Source organism: Tauraco erythrolophus, chromosome 11 (genome assembly GCF_009769465.1).
Source record: "Tauraco erythrolophus isolate bTauEry1 chromosome 11, bTauEry1.pri, whole genome shotgun sequence".
In the NCBI taxonomy this organism is placed as follows: domain Eukaryota; kingdom Metazoa; phylum Chordata; class Aves; order Musophagiformes; family Musophagidae; genus Tauraco; species Tauraco erythrolophus.
This window is the reverse complement of record NC_141475.1, coordinates 29861286-29876207: the sequence shown is the minus strand read 5'-3', so window position 1 is coordinate 29876207 and position 14922 is coordinate 29861286. Positions and strand designations below refer to the sequence as shown.

The 14922-nt window shown below is 56.1% G+C and overlaps 1 protein-coding gene across 1 annotated transcript; it reads right to left on the bottom strand.

Moving 5' to 3' along the window:
* Positions 1-4034: 4034 nt before the first annotated feature.
* On the bottom strand, positions 4035-13067 carry MINDY4B (MINDY family member 4B). The gene is made up of 11 exons (XM_086618645.1): positions 12961-13067; positions 12690-12717; positions 11900-12052; positions 10205-10324; positions 9208-9299; positions 8332-8497; positions 7857-7922; positions 7247-7317; positions 6650-6722; positions 5852-6266; positions 4035-4177 (listed from the first exon to the last, which is right to left on the bottom strand). The coding sequence occupies exons 1-11, from the start codon at positions 13065-13067 to the stop codon at positions 4035-4037; spliced, it is 1434 nt and encodes a 477-aa protein (XP_086474771.1).
* Between the last annotated feature and the right edge of the window lie 1855 nt (positions 13068-14922).

The following is a 14922-nucleotide window of genomic DNA, read 5'->3' as shown; positions in this document are numbered from 1 at the left end:
TGAAACATAAAGCGGGCAGATAGATAGGAATATCCGGATCCAGTGAAGCACAGACACCCGCACTGGTGCAGGCGAACACGCACATCCAAACACACAGGAAAAGGGGCAGGAATCGCATCGAGTGGCCTGGGGTGGAGGGTGGGGGTTGCACCACCACAGTAGTTTAAGAAAAAGAAAAATCACTCTCAAAAGAGTGACAGTATTGTGTCATCTTGGAATAAAATTACACTTAAAATCTTCACCCGTGGCTTCCCAAACCGGTTCCAATTGAAACTGAATTACCAACAGAAAGCCAAACTCTTGATAACTAACTGCTAGAAAAAAAAAAAGTTTAGAAAAAAAAAATAGATTCAGACATGGTGTAACTGAGATGTTTGCACCATTTTCTCTAGGAATTAGGTGGCCGTACAGTACAGAGACTAAAAAAGGCTACCAAGTTATTAAGATATTGAGAAATTTCCCTCTATTTCTTAATCTATAGGTTATATCAAAACAAATCAGAGAACTTGGGTTGCAAAAACTGTTGAGAAACTTTGTCATAGGCGTATGAGCGTGTCTTTTGAGATTAGAGAATCAAAGTTAATAGATTCTGAGATTCTCCTGGTCCCGTGGTCCAGTGTGAAAACAAGGCCAGAACAGTCCTGTGGTCCTAGAAAAGACCTCTTACTTGGTTTGTGGTTTATTGTATATTCTGTGGTATAGGGAAGATTGAAAATAAAAGCTTTTTCACAAATAGGTTGGAAAAGCGTGGATGTTTACACAAATGTGTTTTTTCTGTGCTTTCAATAATACGGGATAATTGAAAAATATTTTAAACTATATATATATATATTTAAGTGTCAGAATGTGGCTATCCCACTTTTTTTTAGCAGCCCCAAAACTCCTCTTAAATAAATAACGTACAAAGTAGTTTTTAGAAGGTTGGTGTCTGGTTTAAAGATACTCTGAATGTCAGAGTCCATTTCTTCTGCTGGGATAAATGGGAAAGCCCAGCTCAGACTCAGAGCTGGTCGAGGAGGTGCCAGAGAGGTGTGGGGCTGCCACGGGCTTCCCCGGTTATTGATCCTCCGCTGATGAAGACACCGGTCACTGGAGAGAACCCCGGCCGTGCTCTCTGCAGCGCCGCAGGCTGCCATGTCTGCGCCATGGGAGCAATTGTTTGGGATCAAAAGATGACTTGTAAACCAGTGGTAAATAGAGAAACGAGCTGTGCTTGTCTCCCCTGCAGCTTCAGAGCCCATCGGCGACCAGGTCCGTGCAGGAGAGGGACCTTGCGAGTGATGGGCGTCTCTGCTGCTCTCATGCTCCGTGGCCAGGCTGGGGAGGGTGCAGGGTGGGTGGAGGGCAGGGAGGCGACAGCGCCTGGCTGACGCTTACAGGTGCTGGCACATCCACGCAGAGAAGAGCTGGCACCTTCCCTGCTGCTGGAATGCCAACGGAGAGCTTGTCTCTGGAGGTAACGAGTGGCCTCGAAAGCCTTTTCATGCAGCCGATCCCAGTTCTCCCTTCTTGTGCCACTCCCGTGGAGCAAAAAGCCACAGCTCGTCCGTGCGCTGCCAGAGGCTCTGGTGCTTCCTTCCTCCTTGAGGTGGACTCATGTGAGGTGCCAAAATGTGGCAGGAGTTTCGTTTGTGCGTGCCTGGATTTGTTGCTCGCGTTCCTTGACAGGTAGCCCCTTGATCCCCCCAAATATTCCTGTATTTCAGGGCATGACAGCACCCTGAGGATCTGTGGGGTTTTGCAAGGTTTATTTGTCTCCTGCACAGAAATTTCCAGACTGGAAGCGAGAGTTGGTAGCTGTTGTCCCTGTCATGAGGACGGAGCTTTCTGAGGTGCCAGAGCTGCGGGGATTTTTCCGGCAGGTTTGACTAATAGCCAGATTGTGTCATTGTTGCTTCTCAGTTTTAAAGCATCCAGAAGCGCGATGTTACCTCGCAGAAACGAGCAAGGGCTTCGTTCTCGTTTAGGGAAATTAGCAGCTTAAATTTAGCCCTGCGCTGCGAGAAGGTTATAAAAAGACGTGACGACGTGGGGGCAGAAGGATGAAAGCCCGGGGGAGGCGGCGAGGGCGCGCGTTCCCGCAGTCCGTGCGGCATCGTTCCTCTTCCTTTTCCTGTCCCTGGCAGCCGGGCGGGCGTTTGCTGCACCCGATTCCGTGAGCAGGACGGGGAGCAGCGGGCTGCGGGTGAGCGGGGTAGGAGACGGGGGGTCTGGGGGTGATGGTGTGGGTGAAGGGACAGGGCACCCTGCTCCTGATGCCTTGTTCTCTGACCTGCACCGATGGCTGGAGCCGCCGGTGCGGTCACGGCAGGGCGATGGGCTGGCACAGATCGGGCAGCACTGGGACCCCTGTCTGCGGTGCGAACGAGAGCCGGTGCAGGCAGGGCCGGAGGCACTGACCGTCCCCACGGCGTGTCAGGAGCAAGAGGAAGGGCCGGTGCTGCCGCCTCGCCATGGAAAACAGCTCTGGAAGGGCCAGTCTTTGCCTCCTTTTGTCTCCGCCGTGACCCGTTCAGCTGTTACATGGCACACGGAGCCTCGCCATGTACCACGCTACGCTGGGTGACGGAGCTTCGTTAGCATTTACCCCGCGGTTTTGTTCGTTCTTTATTAATTCATTATTTGCATAAGCACTTGCTGGTATCCCCCAGCCAAAATAAGTGCTGTCGTGCGGCGTCCCGTCGCAAGGCCCCTGCCCTGCCGCGGGCTCTTCTCCACCCTCCCGCTCCCAGCTCCGAGCGCGGCTCCCGCGGGCAGCCCTGGTGCTGCTGGGTGGGCGGCGTGGCCTCCCCACTCTGGTGGGAAGTTCTGGTGGGGTGTGGGCACAGGGTGCCCTCCTGCCTGCGGGCAGCACCCTCGGGCTCTGGCTTGTGCTGGCAGCAGCGTGGCCGGCACGGGCGGCTGCCCTCTCGCCAATGCCCCGCGGGTTTTGGGTGCTGCCAGCCCTGCCCCGGGCCCTTCCGCGTGGTGCCTGTGCCTGCCACGGCTGACCTGCAGCACTGCAGCTCAGGAGGCTCTGAATTGAGCAGGAATCGAAGGAGGGGGCCATGACGAGTGCAGACCCCACGTCAGCGTGCTGCCCAGCGGGCTCCGCACCTCGGCTGGGCTGTATCTCAGGCTGGTTGTGACCACTTCTTTTTGTTTGGTTTTTTTTTTAATTCAAATAATTTAAACCAAAATTCTGGATTGCTTGCAGAATGGTTTATTGTTCTCAGTAGAGTTGTCACTAGCAACACACATTTTGGTATGATTAGTGGGTCTTTTCTGGTCATGTCTATTAAAAAGGAAGTGGAAGGTGGTTAATGTGAGCGAGGAGCGACGTGCCCTGCTGGCACTTGCCAAGCTGCCACAGCGTGCCAGGGCTTGGCCATGCCCAGAGTCAGTCAAATCACTGCATTCACAGCAGGGAGCACCTCCTGGGACTTTCTTTTGCCCAGTGCCCATGTAGGAGCTGTGCTTCCTCACCGGTGCGCAGGATGCAGGATGGCTCCTGAGCCAACCTGGCTGGTGCCAGCACTCGAGCTGCCGCTGGTGCAGGGGAGAGACTTGGCTGCAGAAGTCAGGGCTGCAGAGAGCTGAGAGGCAAACTCGCGCGCTGCCAACAGCCAGCTGAGTTGCACACACTGGGTTAAATAAATGAGACACGCACTATATTGTCAACGCTCAATGTTGACTTCGCTTCCACTGCACCCTTAAGAGACGCCTTGATTTCTGTGACATCTCTGCCTGGCGTGGGAGAAAAGCAAATTGCCCCCTTTCCTTTTTCTGCCAGCTGCCGTGGGAAGCAGAAGAACATGCATCCTACCACCTGGGAAACGTGTGCAGTGAGGCAGCGTCGCCAGGACTGCTCCTCGCTGGCGCAGGCGTTGGCAGTGGGCGTAACGTCGTGTCGAACAGGGCGTCGCTCGAGGTGCCAAAGGCTGTTTTATTGGGGAAAGAATTTTTTCCCCTCCAGAGAACAGTGTTTGGTGGAGTCGGTGGTGAGGGGGAGATGCCGGGACTCCTCAGAAGAGGGGTCTGTGCTGTTGGACTCCTCAGAAGAAGGGGTCCGTCCCGTTCCAGCTGACGGTCGCGCCAGCCCACTTGGTCCTGATCACCATCTCCACGGACGGACGCCTCCTCCCTGGGCTGCTTGGGTCTTCCCTCCGGTCCTCTTCCCAGGGATGCGAATGAGTGTCTGGAAAGGGAGTGCAGTTAAAAAAAAGGTCTAACAAACCCAACCCCCCAGAAAAAGTTTTAGAAAAGGTTGAAAGCTGAAGCGTCTGGACTGCTGCTGGTGTGCTGCGTGCCCTGCCCAAGGAGGGAGCTCGTAGCACTGCCATTGTGGCCTCTCGGGCCGGTGGGGGCTGCCCTGGGGCTGGTGGGGGCTGCCCCGGGGCCGGTGGGGGCTGCCCTGGGGCTGGTGGGGGCTGCCCTGGGGCCGGTGGGGGCTGCCCTGGGGCTGGTGGGGGCTGCCCCGGGGCCGGTGGGGGCTGCCCTGGGGCTGGTGGGGGCTGCCCCGGGGCCGGTGGGGGCTGCCCCGCGCTGCATGGCCCCCGCCGTGGGAGACCCGGGTGCTGCCAGCAGCTGTCACTCCTTGCAGGGTGCGTTTGCGTGTTGTTTTCCTGCCCAGATGCGCACATCCTTATCTGCACCACACCCCGTATCACCGTGTCACCCGTCTTTCCTGCAGCTTCAGCCGTTGGTGCGGTGCTGTCCCGTTCCTGGCTGCACTGTAAGTGTGCAGTGGAAGGAGAGCGAGGAGAAGGGGCCGCCGTTTGGGCAGTGAAGGTAAGCGGTGCCCAGCGGCATGGAGGAACGAGAAACTCACGTCCTCAGCACGGCACAGCCTGGTTCACACCACGTTTGGTGCTACGAGGAGCAGGTTGCTCCTCCCGGTGTGGTTTAAAGCTGGAGGGGAAACACAAGGGCCATGGTTGCAGCTGGCTGTTGGGCAGGAAAGTACAAACTGAAGTCTAAGTTGGGTGCTGAAATGGAGCCGTTAACCCGTCCCGCACGCCAGCATCGCTGCATTGGAAATAGATCTACTCAAAATTCTGAATTAATCTTGAAACGACTCTGCTTCCTGCTGTATCTAAACTTTGCCCTCACAGGAGCATTCTCTCCTGGGACCTGTCCCGCGGGAGGGGTGGGTGTCTGTGGGTTTCCCTTCTCCTACCAGTTGTTCCAGGACACTCGGTCCGCAGGGTGTTCACATTGACTGACGGGGCTTCGTAGCAACGCGAGGTGACACTTGGGTTTCATCAGTATGTCCCTATGGAGTATTTAACACAGAAGTGACGGTTGCACCTGGTATCCTGAAAAACTGTCACTTCTTCAGTAAAAACTCTTTGGCCGCATCTGGGAGTGGGGGTGAAACTGGTGTTGTCCTGAGTGGCCCCATGCCAGGACGAGCCCGCGGGCTCTGTGCCCGGGGACGTGAGCCTGGTGGCCATCCCTGCTGCGGCTCTGCGAGTGGGATGGACTGTATCCCACTGGCACCTGCACCACCCCGGCACTGGAGAGCGGTGCAGCCTCGCTTCACCCGGCACTGAGCTGCGGGCTGGGGGGTGTCAGTGCACCGGGGTGTACGCAGGGACTCGGGAGTTACTGCTTCTATAGAAAATACACCTATAGCTCTTCCCAGCGATGGGCCACCTGCTTGAGAGCGGTACCCTGCCGAAAGGGTCACGGTCCTTCCGGAGCTGCGTGTTTATTCCTGTCTTTTCACATTTTTTGGAGCAGGCTCCTCACGTTCCGAGGCAGGTTGATGTTATTTGCGGTGTGTGTATGAACATGTTAACCACAGAACATCGCAGACCCACCCAGCAGCACGCAGGTCCGGCACTGCATGTCCCTCCCGCCCCTGTACCTACGGTGAGGTGGGCTGTGCTCGTCTGCTCCCGCTGCCCGCCGTACCAGTGCAGGTGGAAGACCCTCTCCCGTCTCCAGTCGGAGAGCAGCCGGCTGTCGGTGCCGAAGAGCACGCCGTGCCTGCTGCCGCCGTCGCACAGCCAGATGGGCAGCTGCGGCGTGCTCAGTGCAGGGCACACCTGGCAGCGGGGTGCACGGCCGTGCATCAGCGCCACTCCGCCCGCTGCCACCGTGGACCACTGGCACGGGGCTCCCGGCTGCACCACGCTCACCTGCTGCTCCACCTGCACCCGGCCGCAGCGCAGGTAGCCCACCGCCTGCCGCCGCCGCGCCTCGCCACCCTCGCCTGGGCCCAGGCTGCCAGTCAGCCCGCGTGGGCTGGCACGGCCCGTCAGGAGGAGGCTGAGCAGAGCCTGTGGGGAGACAGAACCCCTCTGTGAAACGGCGGCTGGTGTCCCGCTCCTGGCTCTGCTGGGAATGCCAGACTGCCTGTGGCTTTATTATTATTATTATTATTATTATTATTATTATTATTATTATTATTATTATTATTATTATTATTATTATTATTATTACTATTACTATTATTATTACTATTATTATTACTATTATTATCATCGTCATCATCATCGTCCATTTTTTAAATGGACAGTCATGATTAAAATTTGCAAAATATTTTTCTCTGGCCTTATGCTTTTTTTTTTTTTCCCCATTGGTTTAACAAGTGAGAATTTTTTCCTGAGTCAAATGTGGGAATAGTAAAAAAAGAAAATGTGAGGAATGAGGCTGATCTTACCTCTGTACAGGTGTTGTTTCCAAAACTGGATTGTAACAGAGGAGTTTCTGTGCACTCTAAGTCTGCTTGCACCCTGCAGAGCCAAGCACACGGTGTTACACACCAGCGCCCGAGGCAACGCCGTGCATCGCTCTCCGGTGGATGGGGAACACGGACACGTTCCGTAGGCTCCTTTATTTCTCTTTGCGGCTGGCGCAGCAGTGCTGTCCCGACACAGCAGTTTTGTGCCCAGCTGGAGCTCCTGCGCTTCAGATCTGTTCACTTCTGGTGATTTTCCTGTTTCAGTGCGATGGGCTGTGACGGTGGCCGTTGCTGGCAGCGGGATGACTCCTGCTTCTATAGGGCGCACAAGTTTTGCTGTGTGTGCAGAGGGTCCCTCTCCCCCCCACCGCCCTCCTGCCCGCTCCGGGGTGTGCGGGCAGATCCTCGGGGTGTACAACGTCCGCATCGGACAACCCAGCCTGCGGGTCTGCGTCTGCCCCTTGGGCAGTCGCTGCTCCACTTTCGATTAAGAATGGACATGTGAGTAAAAGAAGGAAAAGACCATTTCAGGAGATGCAACTAAACTAGAGGAAAATGTTTAAAAATGACATATACCTTTCAAGTGTCCTCGAGAAGAGTAGACTGTATAAAAATAGGATCAGTCCATGACTTCCTTCATCTTTGAACTGGAAAAAGAAGTAAGTAATCACAGGGGAGGAATTATGGCAGGTATATGATGTTTAATTGCAATAATTCCTCTGCTTTAGTACAACCTTAGGTGAGTATGTTGAGCCAAATGAATAAGGTGTTACTCTGGGAAGATTTTGTAGCTAATTGTCTTGAATAGGATCAGGTGGAAAAAAGAAAGAAGAAACTTCCAATTATTGGCTGAACTGGGTTTGTACACTTTTTTCCCCAGACTTTTGCTAAAGTTGCAAGAAACTGTATTTTGCATTTGAGTAACATACAAAATGCTGCCCCTGTTTACCCAGCGTTTGTGGACTGAGAGTGCTGAAATCGGGGAAAAGTCTCGGGGATTTAGTGGGAGCGGGATTGCTTCCCGTCGGGAAGGCTAGAAAGGATCCGCGCACTCACTGTGCATGAGCAGTCCGAACGTCCTGCTGAAGGAGACACTATTGATCACCGCAAGGTCCACTTTTGAGTGGGAAATAAGATGTGAGCAAGCAACAAACCAACTCAGAATAAAGCAATATCCCATACTTACACAGTTTCTGTGGTCAAAGATGAACTCCTGAGCTGCTGCTTTCTCAGAGAACTCAAACAGCTGGATCTGTCGGGCATGAGCGAAGGGAAAAACATTGTAAAGGACACATTATTACATCAAAAAGCTGAGCTTTTAATTGCAGTGCTTCCTTCAGACAGATGAAAGAATAACGCAAGAGTCTACTCTGCCCCTTCCCAAACCGAGGAGTTCAGCTCTATATGGAGCTGAACTTTACGTGCACTGTTTTCTCCTTCTTGGGAGAGGAAGGTCACCTTTAAGGACAGGCGACGGCAGCCTCTGGGCTCGCCCCAAGCCTCGACGGGGAGGCAGAAGCATCTCCCAGGCTGCAGCCGGGACGCGGCTCTGAAGCGCTCACGGTCTGTGGTGCCCCGTACGGAGGGGAACGGGTTTATGAGATTTGGTGTTTTTTGTCTTTAAAGAAAATCCTGTTGGCAGAAGGTGTTCTCGTACTCACTCTCTCCGTGAAGCTGTCGGCTCTGTAGTCTCCACTGGGCACGACGTGGGTGGCTGTGGCCAGGAGGCAGACGACGGCTCTCCTGGCCTCTCCCGCTGCCCACAGCATGTCTGCCAGGGCGGCCGCCAGCGCCTGCCCCTGCTCCCGCCAGCCCGTCCTGCACAGCCTGCCATGCGGGAGATGGGTTATGGGGCCAGGGGGCTGCGTCGAGGGCCTGTCCTCAGGGATGCTGAGAACCCCCCAGCCCTCAGTGTGAAACGGGCCCCTTCCCAGCTGAGGGCTGGACAGGGACCCGGCGGTCCAGCCCCACCTGAGTTAGCCGGTGGCTGGAGGACCGTGCAGCCGTGGCACGTGGGAACGCAAAGACCGAGGGGGATTGTGCCAAAGGCAGCTGTGCATCAGGCTGTGCCCATCAAATGCCCACTTTTCGCTTGGTGCCGTCGCTGCCGCTGGTGCGGACGTGCTCCCTGTGCACCAGGAGTAACGTGTCTGCCGTGGGGGACACCCGGGCAGCAGCGCCGGCACTGAGCGGCTGAGCCCAGCCTCCCCCTTCCCGCTGAGCCAGGGCCGGTGTCGGCAGCCTGGCGAGCGGCTGCGCACCACCAGGGCTGCCAAGTGCTGCCGCAGGCTGTGACCGCGGTGCCGGGGAAAGGGATGAGGAAACAGCCACCACCATTATGGAATCCAACATTTCGGTGGGAAAAGCCTCGCCCGGGAGTCAGCGCGGCTCCTCTCCTGGGTGCAAACCCCCCACTGGTAGCTGCAGACCTGAGCTTGGGCGTAGTTTGGTTAAACCCAGAGGCTGGTGCTGGTCTGAGTCCAAACAGGGCAAGGAAATAGTTTCCGTGTGTCCGGTGGGAAGGGTCAGCTCCTTACCTGTCCAGGTGAGCGTGTTCTGCGATTCTTACGAAGAGCAGGTGTTTGATGATGTGCGCCTGTACGGCCATCAGAATGGCCCTTGTTCCCCCCTGGAAACAGAAAGACAACATTCCCAGTGCTGAGGAGCCTGACCCAGCCCACGCCGTGTCCATCCCTGGAAACGGCAGCAATCCCTGCCCAGCGTGGGCCATCCACCATCAGTGTCCAGGGGAGGAGTTTTCCTTTTCTCCCTGGGAATTCAGGATTGCTGCAGGCAATGGGAGAGAGAAATGGGAAAGTCAATGGAAAAAATCTTACGTGCCTAAACCCAAGAAGCCTTTATGCAGGAGAAGGCTCCAGGGTGGCCCTGGCTGTGTGCCCATGGGGACAGGAGGTCCTGGGGGGGTCCCTCCCTTGCAGCACTGCAGCCCAGGGAAGGGGTCCAGCCCCAGGTGCCACCCATGCCTAGAAGCACCATGGCTTAGTTTTTGTCTCCTGCAGCCTCACAGCAAAGGGGCCGGGGTCTCGAGGCAGCACGGGGCTGACCTGGGGCCGTGCACGAGGGTGACGGTGTGTGCTCCCTGCCTGCTGAACTTGGGGAGATTCACCTGCCTTTGTAAAAAGCATTGTAGCCTCCTGGTGCTTAAGGGATTTTGCAATTTGAAGTATGTATCTTGGTCGTGTGTTTTTTTAAGGGCACTATTATGATGGTAAATAAGGAAGAAGAAAACCTCCTTCTTTCAGTAAATGACGCAGGTAAAGTCACGTATTTGGTTTCTAGGTGGGGCAGTAGGAAGTAGGTAACTAATTCCCAAAAAAGAAACGGGCACGTATCACTTATTTGTGCCCACCTCCAACCTGCTGCTTTTGTCTTGACACTTCCCTTCCTTGGAAGCATTTAATACCCTGGTGGTCACAGCTCGTGTCCGCAGCGCGCTGCCAGGGCGAGACGCTGCATCCCACTCCCAGACCCGCTCCCGCGTCTCCGCTGCGAGGGCAGTGCCCACGCGCTCACCTTGTCTGCCTCCAGAGCGTAGGCGAGGTCGGAGTGCGGCTGGCGGAACCTGAAGCACGCCGTGGCCCACCCGCCGCTGAAGAGGTGGGATGTGTCTCCGAAGAGCAGCTTCCGCAGCCCCTGCGGAGGAGGCAGCCGGGCTGGGCTCAGCTGCCGGCATGTGCCAGCGCCGGGGGCATCGCACCCGCTCGGCTGCGGGTCAGGCGGGTGCGCTCGCAGCCGGAGCTGTGCAGCATCGCCCGCTGAGAGCCAGGCCCCAGAATTTCCAAGCAAAGAGGCGTTTTGGTTAATTCAGCATCTCACTTGGCTCAGCATTCAACCACTCCCACGCCATGCAGTCTCAGCGTGTAAATAAATCATTTACGTTTGGATACGCCACAGTGTTTGGGGCAGAGGTGGGCAACGCGCTCACTGCTCGCCGTCATCGGTGGCACCTCTGGGGATGGAGTTAAACATCTATGTTTGCCCGTGCAAACCCCCAGTGAAGCGCCCGTGCTGCAGTGGCCAGGCTGGCGCAGTGCCAGTGGGTGGCACAGGAGGGTTCAGCCACGGCCACCAGCTCGGGGGTGACACGGCCACTGCCCAGCGTGTCCCATACCCAGGACCTGTCCGGGCACACGCAGCCAGCTGTTGGGTTGGCAACTGAATCAAAAGAGAAAGTTCAAAAAATGATGTGGCTTCCACCTCAAATGGACATGCTTGCGGTCTGTAACCGTGTCGGGGAGTTTTGTGGCCAGGAGGGCAGGTGGGTGCTGGTCACTCAGGGCGGCCCTGCTGCCCCCCTCCTTCTCCTGTGCTGGGTGCTGCGAGGGACCCCTGGGCATGGGTGGCGGGGGTGACCCTGCCTCCTGACCTTACCCCACCACCCCACTCTGTGGATGCTGCCTGGGCCCACCTGGAACGTTTTTCCTGATTAGTTTTCCTTTGGTGGATGATGTATTCTCTGAGCAAAGCAAACCAAACGTACGTCCCAGCTTGTCCCAGCAGGGGCTGCTCACCTCTGATGGGGACGGTCTGAGCAAGTGGGTGTGAGCGGAGAAGGTGGGTTCAGGTGAAGGTGACCGTAAGCACGGTTCTGTACTTCAGGACAGGACCTTTTCTGGATGTGTGCTCGGCAGCGCACCCCTGGCCGGGCTGTCCCCTCTGCCATCAAGCCCTTGAGTGTCTCATTAAGGTCATTAATGACAGGGACTGGTGTGGTGTGGGAGGTCGTGGGTGGTGAGGCTGGCACTGGAGACCGTCTCGCCATCACCCACAGAAACCCCCCGAGCTTCTGGCGAAGGCTCTTCATGGGGGCAGCGGGCACCTGCCACGGGTACCCGACCCAAAACCAGGTGCTGGGGTGAGAGGAGATGTATCTTCCTCATCTCCTGAACCTCTGCCTCCTGCGCTGAGGCTGTTGGCTATAGGAAAGTGCCGAAGAGCAGGGAAACATTATGGTTTGTCATCTGACCCTTCGTCTAATGAGAACTACAGTGCATCAGCTCGCAGCTGTGCTGCAGCCGCGTTCTTCAAAAGTCTCATAAATAAACCACCATGGCTGGGCACTTCTGTTACAGCCAACAGCGGCTGCAGCCGCCCGCCCCGCGGCACGCCACGGCACGCCGAGCCTCCGGAAAGGCCGGGGAAGGCTCCCCAGTCTCTCTTCCAACGAGATTAAATTACGGCTCATGCTTAATTCAGCAGCCCGCTCACCGTGGCCATTGCCAAGGAGATGGGCCGGCCACCCGTGCCCGCAGAGAGCAGGAGGGGTCTGGGGATGGCAGAGGGGGGCTGAGGCGCTGGCGGCTGCGGCCCCGCGGGCTCCTCGGCTCCAGGTGCTCCATCGCCAGCACAGTCCAGGTGCTTCTGGATGGGGAGAGAAGCAGACGGTCGGTACATCGTCCCACCACTGCGCGTGGCCAACTGGCACCGCGCTCGTGCCACAAGTTACCCCCTTCCCGTATCCCCCCAGAGTGGGCACCAAGACGCGGTGGTGAGCTCGCAGGGGAGCAGGGGGTCAGGATAGGTGCCATCAGGGACCACCCGTGTCCTTCACTTCCCGCTTTTTGCAAACAATACCCACACGTCCCTAGAAGCCGAGGGCTGGAGTGTAACGTGTCTGAATTACAGCGAATGAACCTCGGTGCTTTCCCACCCAAGGGCACCGCAGGTTTTCCAAATGCTCAAATTTAGGAGATCTTAATTTGCCACCTTTTCTTCCTGTGTTCTAACACGGACCATGAAAACTGCTACTTTTAGACAGAAAGGTTAATTTATGTTGGACTACTCTGCCACTTTGATTTAGATCAGGAAGACATTCCTTTGAAATATCTGAAGAATAAGTGTGTTTCCTAAAGGAGAAGCATAAAAAATAAACCTCCACACAGACCGTCTGCGGTGCTGCGTGTGTAGCTGCGTAATCTCCTCAGCATGAAAACCTGGTTGGACAGTCACAAAACCCACTGGGAAAATATAAAATGTCACCTTTTAGAGAAACAGTTACCTGATGAGTTGGGTTGCTGTTTTCCAAACTGAAAAGGGAAAATAAAATGCAAATTAGAAAAGAGGCATCGCTAACATGAAGAAACAGGATACCAGACAGAGAGGAACTTCAAAAGAGAAGAGGAGTAAAAGCAATAGTGCTTGAGTTCCTGAGTATGTGAAGACCTTTTTCCATGGTCACGTAAGTATTGTAATAAAACATAACTTTAAAATGATATTTAAAAAGCACCTGGAATTAAAAATGTGATAATGAAGCAGAATAAAAATCTTACCAATGGAAACTAAAAATTTCTCTCCATTTGCTTAGATGTGAAATTTTGCTGGTGATCTCCTCCAGCTGCGTCTGTGGCAGCATGAGCTCAGCCTCCTGCTCACCCATCCGCAGCTTCCCTCACTCCGGTGATGCCAAGGGATGCGGGCACTGGTGCTGCCGAGGGATGCAGCCGCTGGTGATGCCAAGGGATGCGGCCACTGGTGGTGCTGAGGGATGCAGGCACTGGCGATGCCGAGGGATGCGGCCACTGGCGATGCCGAGGGATGCGGGTGCTGGTGATGCTGAGGGATGCAGATGCTGGCGATGCCAAGGGATGCGGGTGCTGGCACTGCTTGGGGAGCAGCTCCTCCCAACCCGTGAGGCACCCGAATCCCCTCTGCCCGTCCCCCCTGGGCCTGCTGTGGCTCCTGCCGTCAAACCCTGGTGGAGCCTCCCCGAGAGCCCGTCACAGCCTGTGTGTTTCCATGAATGTTTAATGGCAGATGCGGAGCTGCATGAAGCTGGCTGCAGCTCAGCGCTGTGCCTGCTCTCAGGGCCAGCTCTGGACACGGTGTGGTGCAGGATCAGGGGGTGTTTTCCTGGCACAGGGTTGCAGCACCGTCTGCACGGGCTGACGACAAGTGGGACCGGCTCCGGGCTGCGGGGGCCGGGTGGGTGGCGTAGATCAGGGGAAAAAGATGCAGATGTAGAGATATCTGCAAAGATGAACAAGTTCACCGGGGAGACGAGCCAGGAAAGGTGGGTTCCATGCAGGGTGATGCTCCCTGGACTTCTGGCACTTGCGGTGGTGAGGCTGGCACCGAGGGGCACGGGTCAGCACTGCACAGCTGGGTGGGGGAAAACCTGCAAGCTTTGTGCTGCCGGGGTCATGGAAACCTCCCGGTTTGTCTTCTTCTCTTTCAGCCCGTGGGAACGCACCGACCAGGGGGTCTGTCTCAGCTTCGGTGGAAAAAACATGAGGTTGAGCTGATGTTAACAAGCTGAGCCTGGCTTCCCGCGGTGCCCTGTGAGATGCTCCGGGATTCTCCAGACGTGCCTAAGCCGGGTCTGCCTTGTGTCACACCAGGAGCTTTGGGCAAGCACATGCTGGCAGGAACCCCTCTGTGTCAGGAACCCCTCTGTGCCAGGAACCCCTCTGTGCCAGGAACCCCTCTGTGTCGGAGCACTGGGGGCTTTGGCGCTTTGAAGGCACCGCGTCTGCTTTAACCCCGCTGGTGCCATGGAGCGACCCGTCCCAGCGCCCTCCCTCATGCCGGTCCTCCGCTCCTACACAGGGCACCCAGGGACAGGGGCTGTGGGCTCTGCACCCACCTCCTCAAGGGGCTTCGTTGTGGTAGAGACCAGGCTCAGCACCTGGACAATGCAAAGATGAGTAAAATCGACCTTTAACTCCCTTCTTCATGTGAGCAGTGTGGGGGAGCCTGTGCCGAGGTGTGACATGCTCCTCACTGCCCACCATCGATGGAGATGCACCACAATAAATAGGATTTCAGTACCACACTGTCCTGCCAGGACAGGGCACAATTGGTTGACAGTACTGCAACAGCATGTCTTGCTGTAATGTTTCTTCGCTGGCCCTTTTATTTCCCTTTGTGCTTGGTGTATTTAACAGTCTCCACCAAGGAATGAAACCCCTGTAACTGCTGGTGCTACAAGAGCCCCCAGCCCTTGGATCCCCCCTGCTCTCATCCCACGGTGCCCACTCCTCTGTGACCCACCACAGGCGATCTTGGATGGTAAGTGTGGGGTGAGCGGGGTTCAGAGGTGCCTTCCCTCTCCATCAGGAGGTGGGCAGTATGGAAAGGGGTTTTCAATGAGCGTTGGAGCACAACGACGCCAGGAGCAGCGTCAGCCGTAGCTGAGAGCTGGCATGGTCCCGAGGGATGGGTGGAGGTGCCGTTACCTGCCTCTCCCTCACCGTGCAGACCACTTCCCGGTGAGCTGTGCCCCTTCTGGGGAC

Excerpts from the sequence above, each read along its gene's own strand:
- MINDY4B (XM_086618645.1), bottom strand. The coding sequence starts at position 13,067 with ATGGGTGAGCAGGAGGCTGAGCTCATGCTGCCACAGACGCAGCTGGAG. Across the intron at positions 12,718-12,960 it reads GAAATTTTTAGTTTCCATTG|TTTGGAAAACAGCAACCCAA; the intron begins GTAAGATTTTTA and ends TTCCCTTTTCAG. Across the intron at positions 9,300-10,204 it reads ACGCTCTGGAGGCAGACAAG|GGGGGAACAAGGGCCATTCT; the intron begins GTGAGCGCGTGG and ends TTCTGTTTCCAG.